At 38.3% G+C, this 16,384-nt stretch overlaps 1 protein-coding gene across 2 annotated transcripts in view; it reads left to right on the top strand.

Moving 5' to 3' along the window:
- Window positions 1-16,384, top strand: part of PAK2 (p21 (RAC1) activated kinase 2) — a 102,607-nt gene that overhangs the window by 72,974 nt on the left and 13,249 nt on the right. For both annotated transcript variants that reach the window (XM_047789531.1, XM_047789540.1), the window contains exons 6-13: window positions 288-395; window positions 2,173-2,305; window positions 3,737-3,800; window positions 6,974-7,022; window positions 8,038-8,150; window positions 10,156-10,273; window positions 13,471-13,570; window positions 15,731-15,927. In XM_047789531.1, coding sequence (XP_047645487.1) covers window positions 288-395; window positions 2,173-2,305; window positions 3,737-3,800; window positions 6,974-7,022; window positions 8,038-8,150; window positions 10,156-10,273; window positions 13,471-13,570; window positions 15,731-15,927 — 882 coding nt within the window. The remainder of the gene's footprint in view (window positions 1-287; window positions 396-2,172; window positions 2,306-3,736; window positions 3,801-6,973; window positions 7,023-8,037; window positions 8,151-10,155; window positions 10,274-13,470; window positions 13,571-15,730; window positions 15,928-16,384) is intronic.

The following is a 16,384-nucleotide window of genomic DNA, read 5'->3' as shown; positions in this document are numbered from 1 at the left end:
GAACTTCCATATGCTATGAGTGTGGCCCTAAAAAGCAAAAGAAAAAAGAAAAAAAGAATACTGGTATTTACTATATATATCTGCTTTATAAACTTACTTTTCTATAATGTATACAATTGCCTTTACTTTTTAAAATGATTATAAGATTAGTACCAGTGAGGTTCTATTGTTTTGAAGTGAGCTATTAAATAGTTTTTTCAGGTATGTTAAAAAGGAGAGGTAGTCATATTCTAAAGTATCCTAATACTTGACTTGTCCTCCTTCCTTTGCTCATGTGATAAATGCAGCTGCATACCAAGGGATCGGAAACGTCAGCAGTAGTAACAGAGGAAGATGATGATGATGAAGAGACTGCTCCTCCTGTTATTGCCCCACGACCAGATCATACAAAATCAGTGAGTTTCTGATTAGTGAATTAGATTGTGCGTGTCCGTACCTGTATGTTTTTAACAACAGCCATTTGTATTCGAATTCCAGTGATTAATTTCTAAGAAGTCTTCAGACTTAAAATATTTCAGTATGAGAAATTTACCTAAACACTAGTCATCAAAAAACTAGTTTTCTTTAAAAGTTAAAATAGGAGTTCCTGTTGTGGCTCAGCAGAAACGAATCCAGTCCGACCAGGAACCATGAGGTTGCAGGTTTGATCCCTGGCCTCGCCCATGGTGGTAAGGATCCTGCATTGCAGTGAGCTATGGTGTAGGTTGCAAATGCGGCTCAGCTCTGATGTGGCTGTGACTATGGCGTAGACCTGCAGCTGTAACTCTGATTGGACCCCTAGTCTGGGAACTTCCATATAGCCTGGGTGTGGCCCTAAAAAGGAAAAAAAAAAAGTGAAAATACTCTCATTGTTTTTTCTTTCTTTATTACACCATCTTTTCGAGGGAGTTCATCTATTTCTCTACCTTTATCTCAGTTCAGATAAGTACTGTATCTAAAACTTGGAGCTTACCTTTTATCCAAATTATATATTTGATCTCCCATTTTACATTTTTCTCAAAGCCTTCACAAGGCTGCTCAATGAAATCTCTAACAGCTACGGGAGAATTTTAACAATAACAACCTTAGATAGAGACAAAAAGAGTCTGCCTTGTTCTGACACAAATAAAAGCAGCAGAGTATGGTGAGGTGTTGGCACAATAGACAAGTAGGGCTCGGAGGACTGCCATTGGACCCTCATCTAGTGATAGAAAGCTGTGTTTTCTTTACTACTTAGAAATGGCTGTTTGAAATAAAATGGTGGAAATTATATTTATATAAAAAGTTTTATGGAAATTAATAATAGTTCAACATCAAGATTTCCATTATTTTGCTCTGTATTTCTCTCTTTTATTTTATTTTATTTTGTCTGTTTTTTGGCATTTCTTGGGCTGCTCTCGCAGCATATGGAGGTTCCCAGGCTAGGGGTCCAATCGGAGCTGTAGCCACCGGCCTACACCACAGCCACAGCAACTCGGGATCCGAGCCTTGTCTGCAACCTACACCACAGCTCACGGCAACACCGGATCCTTAACCCACTGAGCAAGGCCAGGGATCAAACCCGAAACCTCATGATTCCTAGTCGGATTCGTTAACCACTGAGCCACGATGGGAACTCCTGTATTTCTCTCTTTTAGAAAAAAACGTTTTCAAACTTGTACTATTTTTTGCTTCTTTTTTATTATGTTATTTTAGATCTGATTGTACTTAGATTTATTTCGTTCACAGATCATCTGCTTTGCTACAGAGACTTTTAAAATACATAAGTGGAGGAGTTCCCATTGTGGCTCAGTGGTAATGAACCTGACTACTATCCAGGAGGATGTGGGTTCAATCTCTGACCCTGCTCAGTGGGTTAAAGATCCAGCATTGCTGTGGCTGTGGTGTAGGCCGGCAGCTGCAGCTCTAATTTGACCCCTAGCCTGGGAACTTCCATATGCCACAGATGCAGCCCTAAAAAGAAAAAAAGAAAGAAAAAATACTTACGTGATGTACCAAAGAAAAATGTTTCATGTTTATTCCTCTTAGCTCCCAGTCTTTTATAAGACAAATCTGAAAATCTTATTCTCATTCTTTTGAACGCAAGAGACAGATTACTTTGTTGTTGGCAAAAATCAAAGAACTAAATAGTGTGCCAGTAAGAATAACTAAAAATACTGTTCTTCAACTCTAATTAATTCTTTCTCTCTGCAGATTTATACACGGTCTGTAATTGATCCTATTCCTGCTCCAGTTGGTGATTCTAATGTTGATGGTGGTGCCAAGACTTCAGACAAACAGAAAAAGAAGGCCAAAATGACAGATGAAGAGATTATGGAGAAATTAAGTATGTTACCTACATTTTACATTATTCTTAAATTGTTAACAGCTCTTGAAACAGTTGGCCCAGATGTATCTTAATTTATTTTATATTTTTGGCTTGAAATGTAAAAAACAATTTTCTTCTAAAACCAACAGCTTCAATTAAATTATAGTAAAGGGGAAATAATGGTCTTCTTTGCTTGTTTATTATTATACGCTGACTAGTGAGCAGCATCTTTGCAATAGTCAGTATTTTGGGGAGTAATACGTTTTCTCAGAGGGCCAAATCTAAGGATAATAGTTGGAAACTTTATGAGAGGAAGTTTGTATGTGTTTATGCACATCTCTATAACACAGAATGTACCTAAATAACTAAACAGAATGTCCTATATAGATATATGTGTAAACATAAAATGTATTTTTTTTTCTCTTCTTCATTTTCATCCATCAACTGTCATTGGCCTGGATCAGGCACTGGAAATAATACACAAAGTGCCAGAGAGAGGGTAGCAGTAATGTCTCATTATAAGTCTACAGCAGCTATGGTTACAAAGGACCGTGACCTAGAGGGATCAAGGAAAAATATTATATATTGGCTGTATGTTTGAGGTTGGGTACCTATGTAAAACTGGATTCTTTCTCTAAATTTCTTTGATATGCCTTTCTCTCCTTTTACCTTGTGAAAATTTAAGTGAAAATTTAGTGTTTTGACTTACTGGTAATAAGGATATTAGGGTTTTGTGTACAATATCCTAATTTTAAAACCTGTTTCTTGGTTGTGACTTTGTGAGCTTTCCTAAAACAGATATATGATTAGTTTGCATTAAAGTAGAGTAATCTTGATAGTAATAAGTGGTTTCCTAAATACATTGAAAGATAGAAGATATATGAGAAGAGTCTGAAAAGCCTTTTAGGGTTATTCATTTGAGTATGATTTTTTTCTCATATTAAGTAGTTTGATAACTTATCATTAGTTTCATACATTTTGGTGGAGTATGAAAAGTAGGATAATCAACTTGTCCTTTCCCCAGGAACTTCCCAGTTCCCATATGCCACATCCTGAGGAACCCCTTAGTCTCAGGGAAACTATACAATTGCTTATTCTAAAACATCATTTTTGTGAGTTCCCTGGTGGCTCAGTGTTGTCACTGCTGCAGCCCGGGGAAGTAAAAGTGGTCATTTTTGAGAAAGTGATAGGATAAGCAAGACTTCAATTAGGAGTTCTAACCTAGTGGAAACAGTGTATCTTCTTGCTTCTGATACTTTATTTTTATTACCTACTCTTTAGTGTTTTGTATTGGAAACATACATTATTTTGAAATAGAGCTTTATGTTTGAAAGCTACTGTTGTGAAATCATTAGAGTTTATTAAAAGAAATAATGTTATCAAAATTTGTTTGCAGTTTAAAAATGCTTCACTCAGTTTCCAACTTTGTATTATTTTTGTTTAAAATAGGAACTATTGTAAGCATAGGTGATCCTAAGAAAAAATATACAAGATATGAAAAAATTGGGCAAGGGTAAGTATTTGTGACTACATTGCCAAAATATTCATTATCTCCTAGGTGTCCTAGGTGTCCTGCATATCTCTTTTGCCTGCTGACATTGAGTATGTGTGGTACTCTGAGTAGTATCCTTGGATGTGTATAAATAAGTAATGCATTTATTTCTAGATGCTATTAAAATACTATACTACTTAGTAATGACTATATATTTTTTCTTATTTCCCATTAGTGCTAAGATTGGGTGGGAGAGTTGCCCATCAAAAATTTTAAAAGTAAGACAATATACTGCAAGATTATAGTTTTAAAACCTGCATTTTAATCACGTCCTTGAGTATGGATCTTTAATTCTACTGATCTTCTGATTTTGTTCAATTTTTTTTTTCTTTTTTGTCTTTTTAGGGCTATACCTGTGACATATGGAAGTTCCCAGGCTAAGGAATGAATCAGAGTTGTAGCTGCTGGCCTGTGCCACCGCCACAGCAGTGCCAGATCCCAGCTGCATCTGCGACCTGCACTGCAGTTTGTGGTAATACAGGATCCTTAACCCACTGAGTGGGGCCAGGGATCGAACACACATCCTCATGAATACCAGTCAGGTTCTTAACCTGCTGAGCCACAATGAGAACTCATGTATTTTTTTTCTTTTTTGGTCACACTGGTAGTATTTGGAAGTTCCCAAGCCAGGCATCCAGTGTGAGCTGCAGCTGCTACCTACACCATAGATATAGTGATACTGGATCCTGAATCCACTGTGCTGGGCTGGGGTTTGGACCTGCACTGCCATAGAGACAGCACCAGATCTTTAACCTTCTGCATCATAGCAGGAACTCCAATAATTTGGTTTTTGGCTTTTTAGGGCCACACCCATGGCTTATGGAAGTTAAAAGGCTAGGGGTCAAATTGGAACTACAGCTGCCAGCCTACGCCACAGCCACAGCCACACTGGATCCTTAACCCACTGAGCAAGGCCAGAGATCGAACCTGCATCCTCATGGATACTAGTCAGGTTTGCTACTGCTGAGCCCCAACAGGAACTCCCAACAATTTGTATTTTTGAACTATGCTAGCTAAATCTTTTTTTCTCTTGTGTAGGGCAAAGGAACATCCTAAATTTTTTTTAATTATTATTATTCAATGAATTTATCACATCTGTAGTTGTATAATGATCATCACAATCCATTTTCACAGGATTTCCATCCCACAGCCCAAGCACATCCCCCCACCCCCAAAACTGTCTCCTCCAGAGACCATAAGTTTTTCAATGACTGTGAGTCAGCATCTGTTCTGCAAAGAAGTTCCATCTGTCCTTTTTTCAGATTCCACATGTCAGTGAAAGCATTTGATGTTGGTGTCTCATTGTATGGCTGACTTCACTTAGCATGATCGTTTCTAGGTCCATCCATGTTGCTAAAAATGCTGGTATTTCATTCATTTTAATGGCTGAGTAATATTCCATTGTGTATATGTACCGCATCTTCTGGATCTACTCCTCTGTCGATGGACATTTAGGTTGTTTCCATGTCTTGGCTATTGAAAATAGTGCTGCAGTGAACCTTGGAGTACATGTGTCTTTGTGAGTCATGGTTTTAATGACTGAATTTTTAATGTCATTAATCTCTGCAAAGTGTTCTGTAAGTTTAGAAAAACCAAAATCAGACATTCCCGTCGAGGCTCAGCAGGTTAAGAACCCGACTAGTATCCACGAGGATGTTGGTTCTATCCCTGACCTCGCTCAGTGGGTTATAAAGGGTTGCCCTGAGTTGCTGTGTAGGTTGCAGACTCAGCTTGGATCCTGCGTTGCTGTTGCTGTGGTGTAGGCTAGCACTTGTAGCTCCAATTTGATCCCTAGCCTGGGAGCTTCTACATGCCACAAAATAAAGAGAGGAGAAAAACAAATTCAGTTGCAGCACTGATTTTAATAACAAAAAATTGAAAATCATATTAATATTCTTGAGCATGATAATGGATAAATTGTAGTATACAGAGTAATACGTATGATAAGTAAGAATGAAGAAGAGTAACACCTATCCACATGGATTATCATCCCAAATCCAGTGTTGAATTTAAAAAGCAAATTACAGGAAAATACATAAAATAAAATCATTTATATGGAGTTAAAAAATTATGTGCAATGTCTTCCATAGTGGGACACAACTATGTCCCTAGTAAAGTATAGAGAAATACATGGAAATGATGCACATCAAATACAGAATAAGCTCTGAATACAGATTACTTTTGGGAGGAGGGTGGATGCCTTTGGAAAGGGCACATAAGAACCTTCAAATTTATTTGTATTTGTCTGTTTCTTCAGTAGGGAAATGGATCCATGAATATATGTTACTTTTTTTCTCTCTTTATCTTTTCCTATATTTTTGTAGGTCTGAAATAGGACAAATTTCTTAACCTAAGTTTTGACCACAAAGATTACCTCTTTTTCTTATTTTACCTCCCTTGTTTTTGCTTTTTTACTACTTTTAAAGATATTTAGGAGTTCCCATAGTGGCGCAGTGGTTAACGAATCCAACTAGGAACCATGAGGTTGCGGGTTCAATCCTTGACCTTGCTCAGTGGATTAAGGATCCAGCGTTGACGGGAGATGTGGTGTGGGTCGCAGACACGGCTTGGATCTGGTGTTGCTGTGGTGTAGGCCAGTGGCTACAGTTCCGATTAGACCCCTAGCATGGGAACCTCCATATGCCATGAGAGCGGCCCAAGAAATGGCAAAAAGGAAAAAAAAAAAAAAGATGTTTAGGAGTTCCCATCGTGGTGCAGTGGTTAACAAATCCAACTAGGAACCATGAGGTTGCAGGTTGGATCCCTGGCCTCGCTCAGTGGGTTAAGGATCTAGCATTGCCGTGAGCTGTGGTGTAAGTTGTAGACTCGGCCAGGATCCTGAGTTGCTGTGGCTGTGGTGTAGGCCAGCGGCTACAGCTCCGATTAGACCCTTAGCCTGGGAACCTCCATATGCCACGGGTGCAGCCCTAGAAAAGACAAAAAGACCAAAAAAAAAAAGAAAAAAGGATATTCAGATGAGATTGGGTGCATTCAGGATGGTATGGTCTTATTCCATCTTAGACGTTCTTTAACTCCTTCTCAGTTGTTCTGAGTATAAAGTCTTTGGATATTACAAATGAAAGTTATTTAGGAATCTTAAATCTAGTTGTGTCTTTTTTTTTTTTTTTCTCTAGGGCTTCTGGCACGGTTTTCACTGCTACTGATGTGGCACTGGGACAAGAGGTAGCTACTTTTTCATCCTTCTGGGTGTTAATATTAGCTTTTAATATAGGAAGAAACTAGATCTGCTTGTGAATAATCAATAAGAATCTATTTTTCAGTTGAATATGGTGAAAGAATTACTCTAGGTAATTTTTTAGCACTTTCCTTATTAAAGAGAAAAAAATAATTATGCATTTAGTGTCATAAATAAATATTTTAAAAATTATTTTCCCAGCTTGGGATGAAAAGATTAATTCCTGGTCTATGACCTTGGGTATAGATTTCAAGAGAAATACTAAGGAGTTCCCGTCATGGCTCAGTGGTAATGAACCCAACTAGTATCCATGAGGACGTGGGTTTGATCCCTGGCCTTGCTCAGTGGGTTAAGGATCTGGCATTGCCGTTAGCTGTGGTGTGGGTTTCAGACACAGCTCTGATCCTGAGTTGCTGTGGCTCTGGTGTAGGCCATCAGCTACGGCTCCAATTCAACCCAGCCTGGGAACCTTCATATGCCACGGGTGCAGCCCCAGAAAGACCAAAAAATAAAAAGACAGAGAAATATTAAAATATTTAGGTTCGGAGTTCCCGTCATGGCTAAGTGGTTAATGAACCTGTCTAGTACCATGAGGACTCGGGTTTGATCCCTGGCCTCGCTCAGTGGGCTAAGGATCCTGGTGTTGCCGTGAGCTATGGTGTAGGTCACAAATGTGGGTCGGATCCCGAGTTCCTATTGCTATGGTGTAGGCTGACAGCTGTAGCTCTGATTCGATCCCTAGCCTGGGAACCTCCATATGCCAGTGAGTATGCCCTAAAAACACAAAAGCCAAAAATAATAAATAAATTAAATAAAATATTTAGGTTCTATGTATTACAAAGCATTATGCGTTGCCACTGTGGAAGTAAAAGAATTGCCTATAAGAAAATTATAATTTCATTGTTTTATATGTATATAATAAATTATTAACTGATTGGTTTTTGTGATTTCTAAGAGAATTAGGGAACTGGTTCTGATTTTTTTCTTCTGTTTCCATTATAGGTTGCTATCAAACAGATTAATTTACAGAAACAGCCAAAGAAGGAATTGATCATTAATGAGATTCTGGTGATGAAAGAATTAAAGAATCCCAACATAGTTAACTTCTTGGACAGGTAAATAAAAATATTTCTTAAACGTTGAGAGAAAAATGTAGCAATTTTTAGGCTCATGGCTTTGGGGGTTAGCCACTTTAGTTAGATTGTACTTGAATGTCAATACTGAAGAGTAAACTTGAAGGAGGAAGAGAGATAAAAATAGCATATTTGAGTTTAGAAGGTCCTTTTTCTCCCAGGGTATCACTTGGCAAGTAAGTTAAATAAAGGACTTTGCTGCTGGTGCTCGAATTAATTACAAATGATCAGAAGCAGAAACACTAAGGAAAGGTTGGCTATAATTAATTTCCTTACTGACAGGGGTAATTGGCCACACAGTTTTTAAACTTTCAGGTCAATTTTATTTTACATTTTGTCTTTCCTGGGCAAATAATATACTTATCAAAACCTCATTTAGGGAGTTCCTGTAGTGGCACAGCTGTAATGAACCGGACTGGTATCCCTGAGGATGCAGGTTCCATCCCAGGCCTTGCTCAGTGGGTTAGAGATCCAGCATTGACAAGAGTTGTGGTCTAGGTTGGCAGCTGCAGCTCCAATTTGACCCCAGCCTGGGAACCTCCATAGGCCGCGGGTGTGGCCCTTTAAAAAAAAAAAATTTAATTCAGGACTTGATATTTAAAGTAGAATAGAAAAGTATGTATCTTACAACTTTTTTAAAAAGCAGTTACATATAGGAGTTCCTCTCGTGGCTCAGTGGTTAACGAATCTGACTAGGAACCATAAGGTTGCGGGTTCGATCCCTGGCCTTGCTCAGTGGGTTAAGGATCCGTTGTTGTTGTGAGCTGTGGTGTAGGTCGCAGACTTGGCTCGGATCCCGAGTTGCTGTGGCTGTGGCATATGCCAGTGGCTACAGCTCCGATTCAACCCCTAGCCTGGGAACCTCCATATGCCACAGGAGTGGCCCAAGAAATGGCAAAAAGACAAAAAATAAAAAAATAAAAAGCAAATACATATATGTGAATGAAAAGAATAGTAGAAAAATAAATGAAAATTATAGTAGTGATCATTTGGAAATGGAGGATCATAGGTAATTTTTAAAATTTTCCATATTTAAATTTGTTTTGAATGGGTTAAAAGAAAACATTTTCAGACTTTAGTGCTAACTCTGGGGACCATGTTCATAGAAATAAACTTTCTCAGTATATTTCCCTACTTTTTTTTTTAATGGCCGCACCCATAGCATATGAAAGTTCTTGGGCCAGGGATTGAATCCAAGCCTCAGCTGCAACCAGTGCAAACCTGCATCTCTCCAGTGGCCTAAGCCTCTGCAGTTTGATTCTTAACCCACTGTACCACAGCGGGAACTCTTTGCCTACTTTTTAAAATAGTCCTACTTCAGATCAGTAAAGCATGGTGATTAAGATAAGCCATAAACTTTATTTATTTTTTTTGCTTTTTAGGGCTGCAGTGAGCGGCATTTGAAGGTTCCCAGGCTAGGGGTCTAATCGGAGCTACAGCTGCCAGTCAATGCCAAGCCACAGCAATACCAGATCCAAGCCACATCTGTGACCTACAGCACAGCTCATGGCAATGCCAGATCCTTAGCCCACTGAGCAAGGCCAGGGATCAAACCCGCAACCTCATGGTTCCTCGTCGGATTTATTTCTGCTGCACCACGACGGGAATGCCTAGATTTTTTTATTAGAGTGCCTAGCATTTAAATTCTTCAAAATAAAGTGTCATGTGTTTAGAAAAGGTAAAAGTGGGAGTTCCCATCATGGTTCAGTAGTTTAACAAATCCGACTAGGAACCATGAGGTTGTTGGTTCGATCCCTGGCCTTGCTCAGTGGGTTAAGGATCTGGCATTGCCGTGAGCTGTGGTGTAGGTCGAAGACGCAGCTTGGATCTGGCGTTGCCGTGACTCTGGAGTAGGCCAGCAGCTATGGCTCTGATTCGAACCCTAGCCTGGGAACGTCCATATGCTGTGAGAGTGGCCCAAGAAATGGCAAAAAGACAAAAAAAAAAAAGTAGAAGTGTAATATATTTTGTATGTTCTTTTTTTTAGTTACCTGGTAGGAGATGAGTTGTTTGTGGTAATGGAGTACCTTGCTGGGGGATCACTTACGGATGTTGTAACAGAGACCTGCATGGATGAAGCACAGATTGCTGCTGTATGCAGAGAAGTGAGTTTGCTCCCTTTTTGATGAGTTACAATAATGTGTGGTTAGCGAGTACGAGGTGAAGAAAGGGAAATTTTATTTATTATCCAAGCAGGACACTTTTGAGGGTGAGAGAGGGTGTCATTGAGATTACACCATTCTGGGAGTTCCCACCGTGGTGCAGTGGTTAACGAATCTGACTAGGAACCCATGAGGTTTTGGGTTCAATCCCTGGCCTCACTCAGTGGGTTAGGGATCCGGCATTGCCGTGAACTGTGGTGTAGGCCGCAGAAGCAGCTCGGATCTGGCGTTGCTGTGGCTGTGGTGTAGGCTGGCGGCTGCAGCTCTGATTGGACCCCTAGCCTGGGAACCTCCATATGCCAGTGAGTATTTCCTAAAAAGACAAAAGACAAAAAAAAATAAAGATTACACCATTCAGCAGTTGAAATAAGGACAAAGTGGTACATATCTTGACCCTCAGTATTAATAAGTCTACTTCTAGCCTTTTATATACATATATGTACGTTGTGTATATATGTATATACACACACATATATAATGTATACATATGTATTTTTTTAGGGCTGCACCCACGGCATATAGAAGTTCCCAGGCTAGGAGTCTACCTGGAGCTGGAGCTTCTGGCCTACACCATAGCCACAGAAATACCAGACGCAAGCCACATCTATGACCTCCACCACAGCTCAGATCCTTAAACTACTAAGTGAGGCCAGGAATCGAACCTGCATCCTCATGGAAGTTATATCGGGTTCTTAACCCACTGAACGGCAATGGAAGCATATATATTTTTTTTTAATTAATTTTTTTTAATGATCATATCTGCAGCTTATGCAAATTCCCAGGCTAGGGGTTGAATCATAGCTGTAGCTGCAGGCCTGTGCTGCAACTTGTGGCAGTGCCGAATCCTTAACCCACTGAGCAAGGCCAGAGATCAAACCCACATCCTCATAGAGACTGTATCCGGTTCTTAACCCGCTGAGCCACAGTGGGAACTCCAACTTCTGGCTTTATTGATCTCATTAAAGATGACCAGTGAGATGATATTCATAAGTGAATCTCCAGACATTGTTTCTTTAATTATGTCTACAATTAAGACAAAAATAAACCTTTCTTTCTTCTAATCTTTCCCTGCAGATTAGACTTAGGTTAATGACTTGCCTAGTGTCATTAAAACTGTGACACTACTTTCTTTGTCCTAGGAATCTTGTCACAAAGGACAAAATTGTAAAAGTTCTTATGACCATATGTTTCCTATGATTTGGCTTTGAACATTTTTACAGTGTATTTAAGTAAAGTGTAAACTTTTTTTGTGTAAACAGTATATGTGATGTTTTTTCCTTTTTTAGGTTTTATTAGGTGTTTCAGAAAAAAGTATTCTTTGAAAATTTTAATTCTTGGGTAATTGTATTCCAGCTAAGGGGTAGCCCTCTTGGTTGTTTCAAGAGAGAAGGAAATAAATTTTTAATAGTTATGAATAGTTTAACAATATGACATCCTTAACAAACAATGTTTGGTCAGTTAAATCTGATAGAAACTTAACAAAGGAATTCCTGTTGTGGCTCAGTGAGTTAAGGCCCCAACATTATCTCTCTGAGGATTTGGGTTTGAACCCTGGCCTCTCTCAGTGAGTTAAGGATCTAGCATTGCCACAAGCTGTGGCATAGGTTTTGGATGCAACTTGGATCCAGTGTTGCCATGGCTGTGGTGGAGGCCTCAGCTGCAGCTCCAGTTCGACCCCTAGCCTGGGAACTTCCATATGATGCAGGTGCAATAATAAAAGTTAAAAAAAAAAGAAAGAAAAAAAAAAACTTAAGAATTTATCTAGATATACTTTGTTTTTCTAGTAGCTATTTTCGTAATCGATATAAAATTACTTCGGGGCATTCCCATTGCGGCTCAACAGGAACAAATCTGACTAGTATCCATGAGGATGTGGCTTCGATCCCGGGCCCCACTCAGTGGGTTAAGCGTCCAGTGTTGCCGTGAGTTGTGGTGTAGGTCACAGACGCTACTTGCTTGGATCCCACATTTCTGTGGCTGTAGTGTGGGCCAGCAGCTGTAGCTCCAAATTGACCCCTAGCCTGTGAACTTCCATATGCCACTGGTGCGGCCCTAAAAAAAAAAATTGTTTTAGGAGTTCCTCTAATTGTGACATAGTTTGTTTCTATTTATTTCTACAAGTATTTTGGGGGGATTTTTTTTCTTTTCAGGAATCTGCCTAAGTGCTTGGTAAATGTAATGCAATAATACACAGTTAACCTGTTTCTTTTCTTTGAATAGAAGAGTATTCTTAGTTGTTATTAATGATATACAGACTTTATTTGTTGTCCTACAATAAGAAAATATTTTTTATTGCTTTATTTTTTTTGTATCTTTTGGTTTTATTTTTGTTTATTTATTTAGTTTTATTTTGTTGTCCTCTTTTAATGGGGGCAAGAAACAAACACAACTTTTTCAAATTACAATTAATGCTCAGATTACATTAAAAATGATAGCAAGCAGATTTTTAAAATTTAATCTCATCATTGCCTTTAAGAAAGTAAGAATAGTTTTTCTGCTTTTTAGACTCAGTGCTTTCTGATATAGGGCATAAGAGGAAAGTTTTTCTTTCATTACTAATGTCTAAGGTGTGGATATAACTCTATGTGAAACCTGCCATGGAAGGAATGAAGCCTTGAGCAGGTAGAGAGAACTAGACCTCCCAGGGGTTTGTACTGACTAGACTTCTGAGTGTCTCAGATTCAAATGGGAATGATGACAAGTTTATCCTTTATTCTTGAAATGATTTCTAAGAATCCTTGTGCATGTTTACAAGTGCTGCATACCTTTAGGCATTTAAACCTGCGCAGACCTAGGAATCATGTAGACCCACCCATCATTTCATAAATGGGAACACTGAAGACAGAGTGATATTCTTCTAGTTTTAAATAATCTGTGGCAAAAATAGGACTAGATGAGATATTATTAATAATCATCTCTGGGTAAGCCCAGAGGGTAGGAAGAGGGGGATCTAATTATTTAAGGTGTCTTATTTTCATGGTTTTGCACATGAGAAGATTTTTTTTCTTCGTAAATGTATTATTAGAGGGCTTTCTACTGGATACAGGAGGTGATGTTCAGGCCATGGGTAGTATATGTGAACATCACTTAGAATTTTTGGGGGCTGTTTCATTGACAGGTGTTTTTCTTCTTCTATTCAGTGTTTACAGGCATTGGAGTTTTTACATGCTAACCAAGTGATTCACAGAGACATCAAAAGTGACAATGTGCTTTTAGGCATGGAAGGATCGGTTAAACTTAGTGAGTAACAAGTGAACAAATAATATTTATGTTACTTATAATTTTCTGTTTTTTTTAAAGTAAAAACCCTCTTCTGTTAAATTTTTATGACAATATATGGGGGGGAGGGAGAAAAGTAGTAAAAACATTTGGACTCTTAGCTGGACAGCTTGAGTTTAAATAGCAGAGCTGCTACTAACTTGCTCAATAATTTGGGGTAATTATGTGATCTCTTTGTGTTCATTTTCTCATTCGTATGATAAGGAAAATATCTCAGGGAATTCTTCTGAATATTGAAAATGTAAAGCACTTAAAAAGACAAGGAAAAAAAGTGGCTGTGGTGCAGGCCATCAGCTACAGCTTTGATTTGACCCCCACCAATGTGGCCCTAAAAAGACCAAAAAAAAAAAAGTAAAGCACTGAGGAATAGTGCCTGGGACTGTTGTCTTGTTGGTGGTGTTTTCCAAACATAAATTTGGATTTATCTGTGCTATCTCCTAGGGTAGATTTTTCTCATTTTGCTGTTTATCTTTCTTTGGATTTGGGAGAGAGTGGCCTAATTGAGGAAGGGCTGTATGACCCTGATGTCAGAGATGAAAAAATTTAAAAGAAACCATGTGTAAACCTCTTTTCCTAATTATCTTCTATGTCAGACATAGTAGAGTCACCGGCTTGGGGGGAGACACACACCTTTTCCTCTGGCTATAATCTCAGTTCCAACCATGCCCTCTGCAGGATTCAAGAAGCACTTCTCTTAAGGGTTCTCCAACTGTGCAAAATTCAAGGCATTTCTTGGATCAAGCACCAAAAACTTTTTCTTCTCTTTGCCTAGAGAGTCTGACTGCTTTTTCAGATAGATTCTCAAGGTTATTCAACCATAAGAAAAGAAATCTAGATTCTATCAGAGGGTCAAAACATGTGATTACTAATTGTAATTTTAACGGGAAAACTGGAAATCAGTATTCTCATACATTTTTGGTGGATATGCAGGTAAACCAAATTTGACTATCTTGGATAATATTTCATCCTGGCTCTGCCACTTACTGATGAATGATCTTGGATAAGTTATATAAAAATATGTATGCCTTAGTTTCCCCGCTTGTAAGATGGGAATCATAATAATAATATGTGTACCTATTTTATAAAGTTATCATGAGGTATGTTAATTCTTATGAGGTACTTGAAAGAGTTATAAGCAGTCGTTTTAGCTATAAATGTTATGATTTGACCTAACAGTTGCTCTTTTAGGATTCTTTCCTGTAGAATTATTGGACATATTTATAGCAATAAGTACAAAAGTGTTCTCTGCAACCTCATAAAGAAAAACCAACAGTATTGTAAATGCCTAGTAGTATAGAAATGGGTAAATACATTATGGTGTTTTTATGTTCTGTAAAGTTTTGTAGTTATAATCAGATAGGTTAACATACTAATATGGAAAGATCTCTAAAAATAAATTAGATTTTTAAAAGCAGTTTACAAAATATCCTGATTAGGTTAAAGTAAACCAAGCGGGTCATGGATATTATTTGTAAATTTGTAAATTCATAACAAAAAGTCTAATGCTTACAATTGTATCTAATTATTAACAGTAGTTATATATGGAATAGAATGGCTTTAACAGTAGAAGGAAGGAAAAAATTCTAGATTCTTATATTGACTTTCCCACTAAATTAACACTGAGTACTAAATTAGGCATTCTGCTCCTCAGTTATGAAATGAGGTGATTGGAATAGAGCAATACTGGTGAAGTTAAAAGTTTTCTAGGCTCTCGGCTGAGTTGGATGCTTATTAATTCTAGCTTCTTCTGTTTATTTTCTTCAAAAGTCGTTTCCACTTCCTGACCTTTGCCTGATTCACGGTGGAAACAGTTTTGGTGTCCAGCTGTGGTGACTTTTTCTTAGACCTTTTCAACTTTATTAAAATTTTTAGAATAGAATTATTTAGAGAGAGCTCTCCTTTTAATTTACCCTTTACTTGAGGGAAGTAAAAATTAAAATGTGAGAGTATATAACATCATCAAAATATTTATAAGCCCATTCTGGTGTACTTTATTAATGCATTCTTAAAAAAATAGAGGCTAAGTACTCAAATGTAATTAGTTAAGTCATATAAAGTAAACTCTGAAACAGTTCATGGACACCGTTAACTCAAGATGTTTTGTTTTGTTTTGTTTTACAGCTGACTTTGGTTTCTGTGCCCAGATCACCCCTGAGCAGAGCAAGCGAAGTACTATGGTTGGAACGCCATACTGGATGGCACCAGAGGTGGTTACACGGAAAGCTTATGGCCCTAAAGTAGACATATGGTCTCTGGGTATTATGGCCATTGAGATGGTAGAAGGAGAGCCTCCATATCTCAATGAAAATCCTTTGAGGGTAAGACCAATTAAACACCAACCTATTTTGAGAAAAAGAATTTTCTTTAAAACACTTACTTTAGGGAGTTTCCATGGTAGCTCAGCAGTAACAAACCCAGCTAGTATTCATGAGGACACGGGTTTGATCCCTAGTCTCACTCAGTGAGTTAAAAGGATCTGGTGTTGCCATGAGCTGCAGTATAGGTCACAGACTTGGCTCTGATCCAGCATTGCTGTTGCTATGGTGTAGGCCGGCAGCTGCAGCTCCCAGTTGACTCCTACCTTGGGAACTTCCATATGCTTTGGGTGCAGTCCTAAAAAGAACCCCCCCCCCAAAAAAAAAAAACCCACCATTTATTTAGAAACTGCTTGTGCCAGTCACTGACCAAGGATTTAGGATATGGAGTTGCTAAAAATCTAGCCTCTTTGCTCACTACATTTAAAAATCATTTGCTTCTGGGTTATTGAGTTGGATT

Source organism: Phacochoerus africanus, chromosome 1 (assembly GCF_016906955.1).
Source record: "Phacochoerus africanus isolate WHEZ1 chromosome 1, ROS_Pafr_v1, whole genome shotgun sequence".
Lineage (NCBI taxonomy): Eukaryota > Metazoa > Chordata > Mammalia > Artiodactyla > Suidae > Phacochoerus > Phacochoerus africanus.
This window is presented reverse-complemented; position numbering and strand designations above follow the sequence as displayed.